Source organism: Callospermophilus lateralis, chromosome 4 (genome assembly GCF_048772815.1).
Source record: "Callospermophilus lateralis isolate mCalLat2 chromosome 4, mCalLat2.hap1, whole genome shotgun sequence".
Classification (NCBI taxonomy): Eukaryota; Metazoa; Chordata; class Mammalia; order Rodentia; family Sciuridae; genus Callospermophilus; species Callospermophilus lateralis.
The window spans coordinates 149,174,988-149,188,441 of record NC_135308.1 but is presented as its reverse complement, the minus strand read 5'-3'; the positions used below and the strand labels follow the sequence as shown (position 1 = coordinate 149,188,441).

The following is a 13,454-nucleotide window of genomic DNA, read 5'->3' as shown; positions in this document are numbered from 1 at the left end:
TCTATACTAGCCTTTGCTCTGATGGCAAGTGAAGGCAAAGCCAAGGCTCCAATTGGGGCCAGCTGCCTGGTCCCTCCCAAAGCCCACAACCATGAGAAGCCCACAGCGTTTGCACTGGGACACAGCAGCAGATCCCGCCCAGAGAGTCCACAAATGAACCCTCACTAAGAGACTGCCTCCAGCTGCCCTAAGAATGACAATAAACCTGCCTTACGGGAGGAAGCAGCCACTAGGCTCGCATGCCAAGCATCAGGAAAACATTTGGGTTCTTAGAGGATGCCATGAACAGTTGGCCCTTCCAGCAGAGAGGCAGCCAGACTAGTTTGGTAGCTGGCCATTACCATGGGCCTGACATCCTCAAATGAGGAAATTCAAAGTAGACATGAGGATCTAGACTTTCAAAACCCCATCCTTAAGTATAGTGTCATTATCATGCAAACATAAGACTTTTTTTTTTTTTTTTTAATAATGTCAAGCTTTCCCAGATCGGGGATTAAATTTGAATCTCTTTCATATTTGTAATTGTATTCTTGTAGATTGATGGTTTGTAAATTGTCTTCCATGAAGCCTGGACCTCCATGGAGGACCTCCAGGCACCTCACCTCCCATAGGAGACAAGGGAGATGAAAAAAGGCCAAAGTCCAGTCTCCCTACCCTCCCATAGGAGACAAGGGAGATGAGAAAAGGCCAAAGTCCAGTCTCCCTACCCTCACCTGAGCCAGAGGAGCTTCACCTGGGTCTGTTTTATGTTCTGGTGTATAGGAAAGATTTGATTTAACGAAAGATCTAATAGGACACAAATTTACAAATAATTTTTCCAGGTGCAGTTAAGTTCTGTGTGAGCTTGTTTTGCCCTCTCTTTTAATTCCAAAGCCAAAAGAAGTGTGCCCCAAACAAAATCAAACCAAGCCAAGACCTACTTGCCAAGTAAAGAGGGCTAATTGATTTGAGTGCTCCCTCTTAGCAATCAGAATCATATGGAAGATGGACTTTTAGTTTATTCTGTCTCAGTCTAGTAGATTTCTATAAGAAAAAAGAAATGATTATACTGATCCCTCTGGTGATGCTAGAAGGAGCCCTATCCCACTGCTACTATGGGTTCTAAGTTCCCAAGCTTCTGGGTGTAGTCAATAGTAACACTGCTTCTTTATAGACCATATAAGACCCAGAAAGGCTGCGCAGAGGAAGCAAACCAATATTTATTTAGCATCTACCATGTGTCAGGTGCTGCATTAGGCACTACCCTTACATTCTTTCCTCTAATATTTTACTTGATCCTCTATTTTGACAAAGAAGATTTTATTAACCTCATTATATAAATGGGGAAACTGAAGCCTAAAGAACTTATGTCACTTGTCTGGAGTCACATGCCAGGTCTCCTGGGCTTGATGGAACACTTGGGCTTTGCAGAAAGCACATAGGAGTTTGAATCCTTACTCCACCACTTACTGCACGCATCCCCTTGAGACAGTTGTTCCCAAATGAGTCTCAAGTTTTCACACCAGTAAAATTAGGAGCCCTTTTCACACTTAAAACCTCTTTCATCTTCAATCTGATATTACAAAGGAAGCAGTTAAGGGAAAAAGCAAACCTTGGAGCTGTCCTGAATATAAAAATATACAGATTTGTTAAAAATATGAAGGACACCCAGTTATCCCAGAACCATTTATTGAAGAGTATCCTTGCTCAAATATGTGAGATAATGGAAAACCCAAATATCTGAGTTGATCATTACAAAGTATATTCATGTGCTGAAATATCACATTGGACCCCATAAACATGCACTAATATTATCTGTCAAAAGGACAAATAAATAAGTGAAAAAGAGGTAAGGAAACTTACTGAATGATTTTCTTTTAGTTAGTATTTTTAGTGGCCTCCCAAATAAGCCAATATATTAAAAATGTTCAGATTAGACAAGATCCTTGACTATGAGTTGCTGAAAACATGGAAAGACGTTCTCTAAAACTTCTCTCCAAGTTTTGTGGTGAATGAGTTCATACTAACAAGTATAGTATAGACCCCAGGAGACACAAGGAAACCAGGAGGATCCGTGGGTCAGGAATTGCTGGGGAAGCTTCCAGGAGAAGGTGAGATATTAGAGGATGGATATTGGCTCCAAGTGGAGAGAGGAGAGAGGCATGGAGAGTTGGAAGATGAAAAGTAGCAGATTCCACACTAACCCCAGCCACTCTGCATGTGATTTGTACAGACAAGCCCACGGGGTACGGCTCCAGCAGTCGGAGGGCACCTCAGACAGGCATCGTGGATGAGTGTTGCTTCCGGAGCTGTGATCTAAGGAGACTAGAGATGTACTGTGCACCCCTCAAGCCTGCCAAGTCGGCCCGCTCCGTCCGTGCCCAGCGCCACACTGACATGCCCAAGACTCAGAAGGTAAGCCCACCTGGGTGGGATCCAGTCACCCTCAAGTGATCTCCGTCTTCTGCATGTGGGTGGGCCAAACAGAAATTCTGCCTACAGCCTCCTGGTTAAAAGGGGGGAAAAAACATTCCCACCAACAGGATGGATTCTATGTCCATCCCTCAGTCACTCAGCATTGCAAATTTCACCTTCCTCTGCTCTGGATGATCTGGAATATGCTGTAAAACGCTGGCAAAAATATGGGCTTTGGAGCCAGGCAGGGTAGCACACACCTGTAATCCCAGTGGTTCTGGAGGCTGAGACAGGAGGATCGCAAGTTCAAAGCTAGCCTCAGCAATGGCGAGGCGCTAAGCAACTCCGTGAGACCCTGTCTCTAAATAAAATACAAAATAGAGCTGGGGATGTGGAGTGGTTGAGTGACCTGAGTTCAATCCTTGGTACCAAAAAAAAAAAAAAAAATGGGTTTTAGTATCAGACAAAACTGTCGTAATTGTAATTGATAACTGCAAACTGAACTTGTTAATCCTGGAATTCTGCAATGGTGCAAAAACAAACAAACAACAACAACAAAAAAGCTCTGTACAGGGAACTATTTGAAATTGACATTCAGTGGGAAATACAAATTAGAGGGGAAAAATTACAAATAGAAATTTCTGTTTGACTTGTGAGAACATCTAGAAATTTCTAATGGTAAAAATTTGCAGGCTTCTTTGTTTTCTAAGAGTTAAACTATAAACATTAGAGGTACCAGCTATGCCATCAGAAGTACATAAAATCACTCAACAGATTTTTGTTGAATGGGTGAGTGACAAATGAATATGAGGGCTAAGTAAAGGTTTAGTCTGTAAGTAGAAATAATGAGAACTAAAGAGAAGATGAAAGAAGAGGAGAAACTGAGGAAGATGAGTTTAAAAAAAAAAGATAAAGTTACATTTAGGACTCTTTGGGGACTCTGTTGAAAAATAAAAAATTCCTACGTGTTGTTTTAATTTTTGAAGCCAAAAAACTACACTGTTTAGAAAGCACAGCTAGGAGACCATTCATTCCGACAGTTTTGGTGCTTCCTGGTCTTAAGCCACAGCTGAAGCAGAAGGAAGACCTTGGTGTCTTAGTGGAGATGTCCCCCAAGGAACCATCTCATGTGATATATAGGGACTGTTGAAGACAGGATGCACACAGAACACAGTAGCCAACAGTGAGTCAGAGAGCAAGGGCCACAGAAGAAACTTCTAGATAAGTGAGGTGGGAAGGTGTGCTGGAAGGGGGGAAGGTATGTTCATTCTTTCTCTTCCCAGGTGACTCAGTGCCTCTTGATTTCTAGCCAGGGAGGAAGTGGGTGTCAGAGATGAGTCTCAAAGTTCTGGAATGTTGGGTCTTGGGACCCAGTTGTAGACTCCTCTCCAGTGCCAATGCTGGCTTCCTACTTTCTATGGAGCCTGGGCATTCTGGGCTGACTCAAAGACTTTGTCTTCAGGGTCACCCTAGGAACAGCCTGTTCTCAATGCAATTATTTTTGTGATGTTTACAGTATCAGCTCCCATCTACCAACAAGAAAAAGAAGTCTCAGAGGCGAAGGAAAGGTGGGTCAAAGCCACACCCAGGAGGGGAACAGAAGGAAGGGGCAGAAGCAAGTCAGCAAATCAGAGCAAAGAAGAAAGAGCAGAGGAGGGATACAAGGTAGAAACTGATCAAACAAGGAAAATGGAAGAGAGAAGGGCTAAGCAGACAGAGGCCAGGATAAGAGAGGAAATGCTGTAGAGGACATGAAGACGAGTGGCCCTGACAGCGCTAGATAATGCTCACAATGGAAGGAGAATAACCTGTTAAATGGGAAAGAAAAATGGAAAGCCAAGAAAGGACAAGGAAAGTGGCAAGAATGGATTAAAAAAAAAGAACAAAAATTATAAGAGGCAAACAAGATGTACCCTTTTCCTTTCCCCTTCCAAAATTTAAATGAGTAAAAATAATTCAGATAAAAAAGGCTTTTATATATTTTTTTATTTTAAATTTTCTACTAATCTATAATAGAAGAATTGCCCATGTCAATATATGTTCAGAGTTAAATATTAGCCCCAAATTCTCAGCAAGACTGAATTGTGTCACAGAAGTTCCCAGATTTCTTTTCCTGCAATATTATTGGAGGCCGTGTTTCTTGGTCAGGTCCAGGGGTCAGACCAAAAGGCACCCAGTATTTACCTAAAGGCTTATGAGGTAACCTTTGAGAGGTCGCTGAACTTTTTTTTTTTTTTCTAACTTTGGAATCTGATTTTTAAAATGTATCAGTTGGCTAAGGCTGCCATAACAAAGTGCCACAGGCTGAGTGGCCAAAAACGACAGAAATTTTTGTTCTCACAGTTTCAGAGACTGGAAACTCAAACTTCAGGTATCAGGTTTTTCAGAGGCTATCAGGAAGGTTCTGCATCAGGCTCCTACTTTGACTTGTAGATGGTCTCCTTCCTGAGTCTTTCTCATCTTCCCTAGGTACATATGTCTGTGTCCAAGTGCTTCCTTGTATAAGGATGATAGTCATATTGGATTAGGACCCAACTTAATGACATCATTTTAACTTAATAACTTGTGTAAAGATCCTATCTCCAAATAAGGAAACATTTCTGAGGTACTGGGAATTGAGACTTCAACATATAAATTTCAGAGAAGGGAACATAATTCAATCCATAATGAAAACTTCTGATGTCCAATTACTACCTTCTAATTATCTTTCCTAGAACCACCCCCAACACATACACAATCCCTTTACTCCTTTACACACACATTTCTAAATTTGATTTGGATTTTTAGATTAAAATTCCATGAGTTTCTGCTCCATGAAAAACATTAGGACCATGTTATGTTAGAGACGGAAGAAGCTTCAGAAATTGTTTTGTTCAATCCCTTCATTTTAAATATAAGGACAGTGAGATTTAGAAATGGGTAAAGACATACTTAGATTCCAAGCTTTTCTTTTTTCTGGCCAGCCAACAAAAGTACATAATCAATGAATCAACTGAGAAAAAATTCTAAAACGAAAAGGAGAACAGAAATGAATACATGAAGTCTCCCACTAATTTAATATTTTTCATCCAGAAGGAAATAGTAAATAACAGAAAAGATGCTGGATTTCCCCGAGGGTGAAGAAAAACTAAGTAGATTCGCAGAATTTAAGTCTTAGAGGTATTCTTCTTCACTTTTCTTGATTTAATTGGTAGGAACAAAGTCTTCCTAGAGGATAAAGCAAAAAGTCTCAAAATCATCCAAATTGTGAATTATAGGCATTCAGAGAGGGTACAAAAGAGAAGTACTTAGCCAAGTAAATGATGAAGTCGGGGGTAAGAAGATGACTAAAAACCACACGTGACCTAGTCCATCCAAGTAGCCTAGTTTAAAGAAGTCATGGTTCTTGGTGCCCCTGCTCTGCTTTCTACTCCAGATCCCCCTTCCTGAAAACCCAGCATTCATTCAGTATGGAGACTTCCAAGGCTCAATACATAAGGAAAAGTTCCAATCAGAAGCTTCTCAAGGAACCATTAGTTCAGCAGAAGAATTCAAAGTGCATGTCTTGTGGAAAGGTTTGGGTAAACTATTACTACACATAATCATAAACTATATTCAAGAAGAATTTTATAAAGGCAAGAGAGCTGTCTAGTTTAAGTTCCCATAGTCTTAGACTATGCATTAAAATAAACTTTCTTTTGGAATGGGTTTTATCAACCCTAAGCAATCCTTTGGAATTACCAAATAATGATTGCCATGTAATAGGTACTATCAATACCAAAGAGCCCACTGGATGGATGGACAGATGGACAAATGAGTGATATAGATGACTGTATCATGGTAGAAAGACAGACCATAAAAACAAGTTCACTGCTGAGATGAAATGATTTCTATGTAGAATAGTGAGGCAAGTAAAGAGTAAAACAGGAAAGGACACAAATCTTATATATTTGGAATGTCCTTCTCTAACATAAGGTGAATTGTTCAAGGACCTACAAAAGGCTAAATATAGTGAATGTTAGATGCTTATTAACTTCCTCAATGTTTTCTTAAATAGACAGAGTATTAATAGTCACTTAAAATTTCCAACTTTCAACTTTAAATGTTTTTCTTAGGGCAAATTGATGATTGTGTGCAAAATGAATTGAAATAAGAATGGACTACAATGTAAAATACCTCCATACTAGGCATGAAGGAGATTTTATATATATATATATATATATTTTTTTTTTTTTCCATTAAGAACACAGAATGTACAGTCAGAATGCCTGAATTCAAATTCTGGCTCACTTACTAGCTGCATAGTCTTAGGCAAATCATGTAATTAATCCTATGCCTTAGTTTCCTAGTCTGTCAAATGGGGTTAATAATTGCATCTACCTCATATAGTTGTGAGGACCGAGATTTTGTGTGTAGGTACAGACAAATGTGTATGTGTGTGTGTGTGTGTGTGTGTGTGTGTGTGTGTATGTATGTATGTGTGCATACACACACACATTATGGTGACCAAAATGGCACATGTCACACGACAAGTGCTATTAAAGTATTAACTAATGTGATTGTACTTCTGAAAATTAGAGCCATATATAAAAAAGTTAGTCTCTTGAAGTAGAAACAAGTTTCATATCACCAAAAACTTTAAGCCCAAGCTTGCCAACACTTTTTGGTGATGTGGTAGTGAAATCTCAAGCATGTGACAGATGGAGAGAACCCGATGACCTCAGGCCCCTTCCAACTAGGAGAACCCCTGAAACTATGAAGAATTTCAATTGAAATGGTAGCTTGGCTCTCCTACATGAAGAACCATTAACATTTATTTCAGGACCACATAATGAACTTTTCGGAAGCCACCATTTTTCTCAACCAGTTAAAAATCAAGTATAATATGTGTTTTCCTTTCATGGTGCCTGGGGAAAACGTATTTGTAGCATGAACTCCAGCTCTTGCTAGTTTTAAGTGTAAGTGCCAAACTAAATAGAAAGGGGGGATATTTCCGGGCTCTCACAGCTTCCTGGACACTTCAGTTTCTAGGACCACCAATCCAGTGCCTTTCACAAGCATTTGATCTTCTTTCAAGCGTCTCTTGAAAACAAAACAAAACAAAACCTCATACAGCTCCTCAAATGTTTTTTGAATGTGGGTACTGTTAGGATGGAAGGATGGAACAGGAGGCAAATAAATGGCTTCCAAAGAATAACTCCCGCCCTCTCCAGCCTCTCCTGACCACCTAGCTGTCATCCACAGGGGAAGCAAGGCTTTCCTTGGTCATATATCTTACAGTTTCACAAGTCTGTTTACATCCATGGGAGAAGATGAGGCCTATTCTCTTTACTTGCCCACTTAAAGGGAATAGCGCTCGTTTGCAATATTTAATAGAAAGGGTGAAGGTGATTTTTCATCTGATAACAAAGTTGACAGTCTAAATTTAAAGTAGAAGCTTTGGGTAGCAATACAAAGATTAGCAGTTTGAGATGAAGCACAATTCCCCCTTTTTAAGTTTGGAGTACCCACTACAGAATTCTGCAGCTTATATGCTCATCTCAAAGATGAAAGCCCCATTATTGATTTCTTTAATGTAGGCAAGACGAGTCGGAGAAGCTCATGTTAGCAAAAGTTCTTCAGGGACCACTAAACACCTGACCTGCAAGGCCAAAATCAGTTTGTCCATCCTTAATGTTCTAAGCGAAATCAGAATTTTTCCCTGATACCTACATATTTGGCAGGGTATGGGGCCTCTCATGGAACTTCTGGATGCCTTTAGTCCTAACTCATTTTTACCCAGCAAACAAAAGAGATAATTTAGAAATATAAACAGATTTAAACTCCAGAAGACAGAACTGGGTATCAAGAACAGCAGGGAAATGATGAGAGACACTCATGAGTCCATGCCTGACATTTCTAGAGTCCAAAGGAAAGTTCTCACAATTTAAGGGCTCAGTTACAGCTTCCATGGGCTAGTGGTAGATGAGTAACAAAACTAGAAAACATTTTGGGAAATTCATTTCTTTATATTATTAACTATTATGGTTATGGTTTTAAGAACCATTGATTAGGAAACTTATTTTAAAAGATAATACTAAAGACACAGCCAACTGATTTTAATTCTAAATGTCCTTGGTAGTAATTCAGAATCTGTAATTACTTTTTCCATGGAATCAGTTTGCAAGTTGAGAAGCTTCTAAATCTACTTCTTGACCATGAGAATCAAGGTCCAGTGCACCCTTCCTCCCTTTTGATGGAGACTAGGATTATTGGCAAAAAAACATCACATGCTTCTTGCACCATTTCCCCCTTTCTTAACCATAAATCTCTAACTTCCTCTATTCACTCTGGCACACGCTTTCATTTTTAATAGTTCTGATAAAGGAACATATGTTTAGACTTGTTCAGGCATGTATTATTTTCACTTTGGAAAAAAAAATTTTAAAGGAGACAATGTCCACCTTGGCTCCTCTAACTGGCATGGTCAGAATTGAAATAAGATGTTGAGAGCAGGACCTCTGACTGGCTGAGCATGATAGCAACTCTTGTCTTTGGTAAAATTGCTCCACCATTCCCAGTGAGAGACCAAGAAATTTTACATCAACCCTGCACTAGCCAAATGGGCCCAGGCTTTCGAGCTAGGATTCATATGCCAAAAGTTTTATAAAATTCTGTGTAAAATCTATAAACATTTGCATGGGGCTTTCTGTCTGGCCAACACCAAGAGGTTAAGTAATCAAAGACCAACCAGCCCTGCCATCTGTGAAAATATGATGGGCTATTTTCACAGCTGTAGATAACAATTATGGCAAGACAAAAATTCCAAATAATTAGGAGCAAGACCATGGCAAGTCTAGGGCTGAGAAAGATCTCTAATCCTGTGACAACTGTAAACATGGGAATGCCCAAAATCTGTGTCATGGTGTGGCATGCTTGACTTGTTCATGAGGTATTGCAAGATGAGAAGAAAAGTAGCAAAGAACCAGTAAATGTACAACATCATTATTGTTCTTTTGTCAACATTAGTTGAGCAGGCCATTCTCGAATGTTCTGGTTTGTCTCTACAAATAATACTTGTCTCCTTTCTTGAAAAGGATAACAGGGTGGAGGAGGAGGTCCTTTTGGCACAATGCATCAAGTCTGATTTTTTAAGACTGTGCACGCATGAACTGTTCTTGTGCCATTTTCTGTCTTGGAAAAGCACTGGCTGGCATCCGTTATGTTTACTTTTATGTGCTGAAGTCTACCATCAACCTCAAACAGATGCAAATCACTTCAACTTGTCATAGTGTTATTTTGTACATCCTAAAAGTTCAGAAGAGTCTTCCAAACTTCCAAAATTTCTCTCAATTCAGTGAGGAGGAAAATTCAGAACACAGAGTTTGAATGTTCTGCCCAGATTTGTCACACATACAAAGAATGAGTGGAAGAAGGCAACACCCTTTCCTACTAACCCTGCAGACTCATCACAACTGCATTACACTGACACCCACAGGTAAAAACCCAGGGCCTCACATCTCTCAAGGACATCATCATGTCAACTATCACACACGCTACTTGAAGTAACCCTAGCTTAAATCAGTTGTCAGATGAAACAATGGTATTTAGAAGTGTAAAAGAAAAGGAATCATCAAATCCAGCTCTTAGGGAAGAATGTGCCGAAATTTTAACGCATATCAGTACAATTACTAGAATCTGGCGTTTCACTTTTTTAAATGCCATAACACTTGAACCTTTAGCAATTCCAAAATCAACTCCCTCTGGGAAAGATAGTATGCTTAAACTTTTTTTTAATTTAAAAATGTAAAACAAACATAAACAGCTAACTCAACAAGCTGCCCAGAAAATCAGCAATCTAAGCAGCCCTGAATTCTGAAGTATTTTACAACACCCTTCAAGACTATTAAAAACAATATAAATACCTCTTGCCAGGGAGAGAAAGTACCCTTCAGCACTTTTTTTCTTCTTTTTCTTTTCTCTTCCAGACTTTTAAGCCATTTTGGTAGTGCTTTTTTACATCACAGGAAGAACTATTTGAAATAGAGTCAGGTGGTGTCCTTTGAAGACTAAGAAAATTGATAAATCATGACAATCTTGGAATAATGATGGGATGAATGTAAGCTCCCCAATTCCTGGAATTGCTGGGGGTGCATACCAGTCACTGGGGTCAGTGAGGGAAGAATTATAAGTCTGCTCTCCCAGCCCTCCAGGGAGCTCTGAAAATCTGGAGGTACCTGCTATTTCACTGTACTCAGCCAGAAAAGCGCTAGCATGGAAAGTGCTTTGACTATTAAAAGGAAAAAAAAAAAAGGTAATAGTAAGAGCTGATATTTATTAGGAAAATATTCTGTGGTGAAGGCCACAGTGAATCACTTCATTTAATCACTATAGCCTGCAGGTTAAATACTATGATTATCCCTACTTTTCTTTTCTGAAAACTCAAGCTAAAGAATCATCATATGATTATAATTCTTTAAAACAAATAAAAGATCTATAATAGAAATTTTCTCTAACAATCCCCCAAATTTTAGGAATGGTAGTATGTGGATAAGTTTTCTGTGACATTAAAAACTAATAAATACATTATACAAAACTCCTCCTTAAAGTGAATTAAAAGTATATTTTATTTTGAAAATGTGAACTTCAGAAAGAAAGGAAGAAAGGGAGAGAAGGAACAGACTCAAGTTAAGAAAATCTAGAAAAGGTAAATATCTTGCCAAGGTCTTAGCTACTCTTAAAAAGTGGCCAAATCTAAATGCAAAACCAAGTCAGACACCAGACCACCACCACTGCACTGCACTCCCTCTTGCCCCTAGTAAGCTCCAAGACAGCAGAAGGCTCTGTGTTATTTGTCCCTTATTCAGAAGCCAACAGGAAACAGGCCGCCATGCGGTGCTTGCTGTTGACCTAAACTGTGTTCCCTCAATCCTACAGGACATTTCAATTAATTTAACCAGCTTTATGCTTTGCTCAAAGCACCATGCTTGGGTATGGGGAGGATACAGAGGTGAAGGAAACATGCCTCCTACCCTCAAGGATCTTACCTTCTACCGGGGAGACGAGACACACAGAACTTAGTCCAGTGTTCTAACAAAAGTAGCCCTAGAGCAGATTCTAACAATGCACATGTCAAAATAGATTGATACTCTTCACAAAAACCACCTTAATCAAGTGCCCTTGAAGTATCGGTTCTCTCATATACAACTATGCCTATCTCCCTGGGCCAGTTAAACATTCAAGGGTTATTATATTTAATCAGAATGCCTGTATGGGGTTGGTGCTCTTGCTTCACCCTTTCAATATATGGAAGAGGAAACTGAGGCAAGAACAAGGCAGTGATTATCAAAGGTCGCACTACCCCTGTGGGGTCCAACAGCTGGAATCCAAATCAGGCATATAAGCCTAGGTTCCCTAAGAAGCAGAAAATGAGTTGGGGGTCAAATGAGCAAGGATTTTATTTTATTGTGTGAAAGGAAATAGGAGGGGTTTGGAAGACTAGGCAAACCATCAATGGCAATGTAAGTCTGAGCCCATGGGAAGAAGAAAGGGAGAAGAACTTGGGAAGAAATATCTATACTATTATGTGGTCGAAAGGAAGAAACATAAATCCATATTAGTCTTTAAACCAAAGTTGGCCTGCAAAAGAATGTATTTCCCAGGAATGGGTCTAGCTTGGTATCCCCACCACACCTAGTCATTGGCTTATGGGAGGCTCCTCCCTGGGTCAATCTACTATGATCAAAGAAGGTCATGGTGGAGAAAAAAGTTATGCTTTAGGCCATTTTTAGCATAACTACATAAAAGGCAATGAAGTAGTTTCCGAGCAACAGCATAAAGTGGGGCAGAATTAACACTATGTCCAGTAAGTACACACCTCTCTTTTTTTGCTAAAGAAACAGCCACTTACCTGAGACATACAGATCTCTTGAATTCTGCACCTCGTCCTTTAGTTTTAAAGTCACATCCAAATGCCCTGAGTAAATCTCATGACACTCACTCAGCTTGGCTCCCAGAGATGAAAGGCTGACCTAGCTCTCCTGGAATTTGAACTTGTGAAGTTAAAAAGATATCACAGTTGACACTGAGACATCTAAATCATCCTTCACAATTTCACACATTCCCAGGCCAAACCAGGAAAAAAGCACATCCTTCCAACAAGTGACGAGCTAAGATCTGGGCCATTTCTCCATCACCCACTGCTCTTTTTCCTCTATTTTACCCTTTTGGGGAAAAAGTCAATGCTAAGTTAATACTTTATGATTTACAACAGGCAGTAAATGTTCCATGCTGGACAGTATTTACCCAGTATTTTTTTATAGGATGCCAGGTTTTTCCAGACTTTCTCTCATACAATAGTTAACTTGTTTGGAGTGGGTGGAGAAGGAAACATAGTCATTGAAAAGATCACTGCTTCCTCCTTGAAATCTAAAGAGTCTATTATAATTCTTCTTTCAGAATCTGTCTTTCAGGCCAAATCTCCTTCAGATTAGGGAGAAGAGAAATGGTTATGCTATCCAAGAGTTCACTTTCACTAACTGAATACTGTGCTACTAGATCTCTATAAATAATCACACAAAGAAGTCCATCTCACATCAGTAGAAAGAGAGGGCACCCAGCCACCTAGATCAGTCTTCTACCCACCAGGTAGTACCTTCTTCTCTAAAAAAGCCCCTAACAACGGCTGTAATCATGGGCAGCTCAGAGCATTATTGGCCATTGCTATTGGGAAGACTTTTGGACTTTGAGACACCAAGTACAGTTTTCAGTCTTGGGGAGATAGTACAGTAGAATGACTAACATGGTAAGCTCCAGAATCAGAAGGAACCAGCACAAATCCCAATCTCTGCTCCATCTTCTCTATATGTTTATCCTTTCAAAGCTTCAGACTCCTTAAAGGTCAAATGGTCAAAATACTCATACCCACCCCTAAAGGACTATAAGAATTACATCAGAAAAAATATTTTCTTTTTTTAAAAAAAATATTTATTTATTTTTGCATTAAAATTCTTAATACACCATTATATCATAATTTCTCACATCTCTGATTGTATATAAGGTATGTTGACACCAAATTCACATCTTCATACATGTATTTTGTA

The 13,454-nt window shown here is 39.4% G+C and overlaps 1 protein-coding gene across 2 annotated transcripts in view; it reads left to right on the top strand.

The window, feature by feature from the left end:
- Positions 1 to 13,454, top strand: part of Igf1 (insulin like growth factor 1) — a 73,537-nt gene that overhangs the window by 49,956 nt on the left and 10,127 nt on the right. Inside the window, exons 3-4 of one of the 2 annotated variants that reach the window (XM_076855027.2) lie at positions 2,213 to 2,394; positions 3,911 to 3,962. In XM_076855027.2, coding sequence (XP_076711142.1) covers positions 2,213 to 2,394; positions 3,911 to 3,962 — 234 coding nt within the window. The remainder of the gene's footprint in view (positions 1 to 2,212; positions 2,395 to 3,910; positions 3,963 to 13,454) is intronic. The other variant, XM_076855028.2, reaches the window with a different exon arrangement.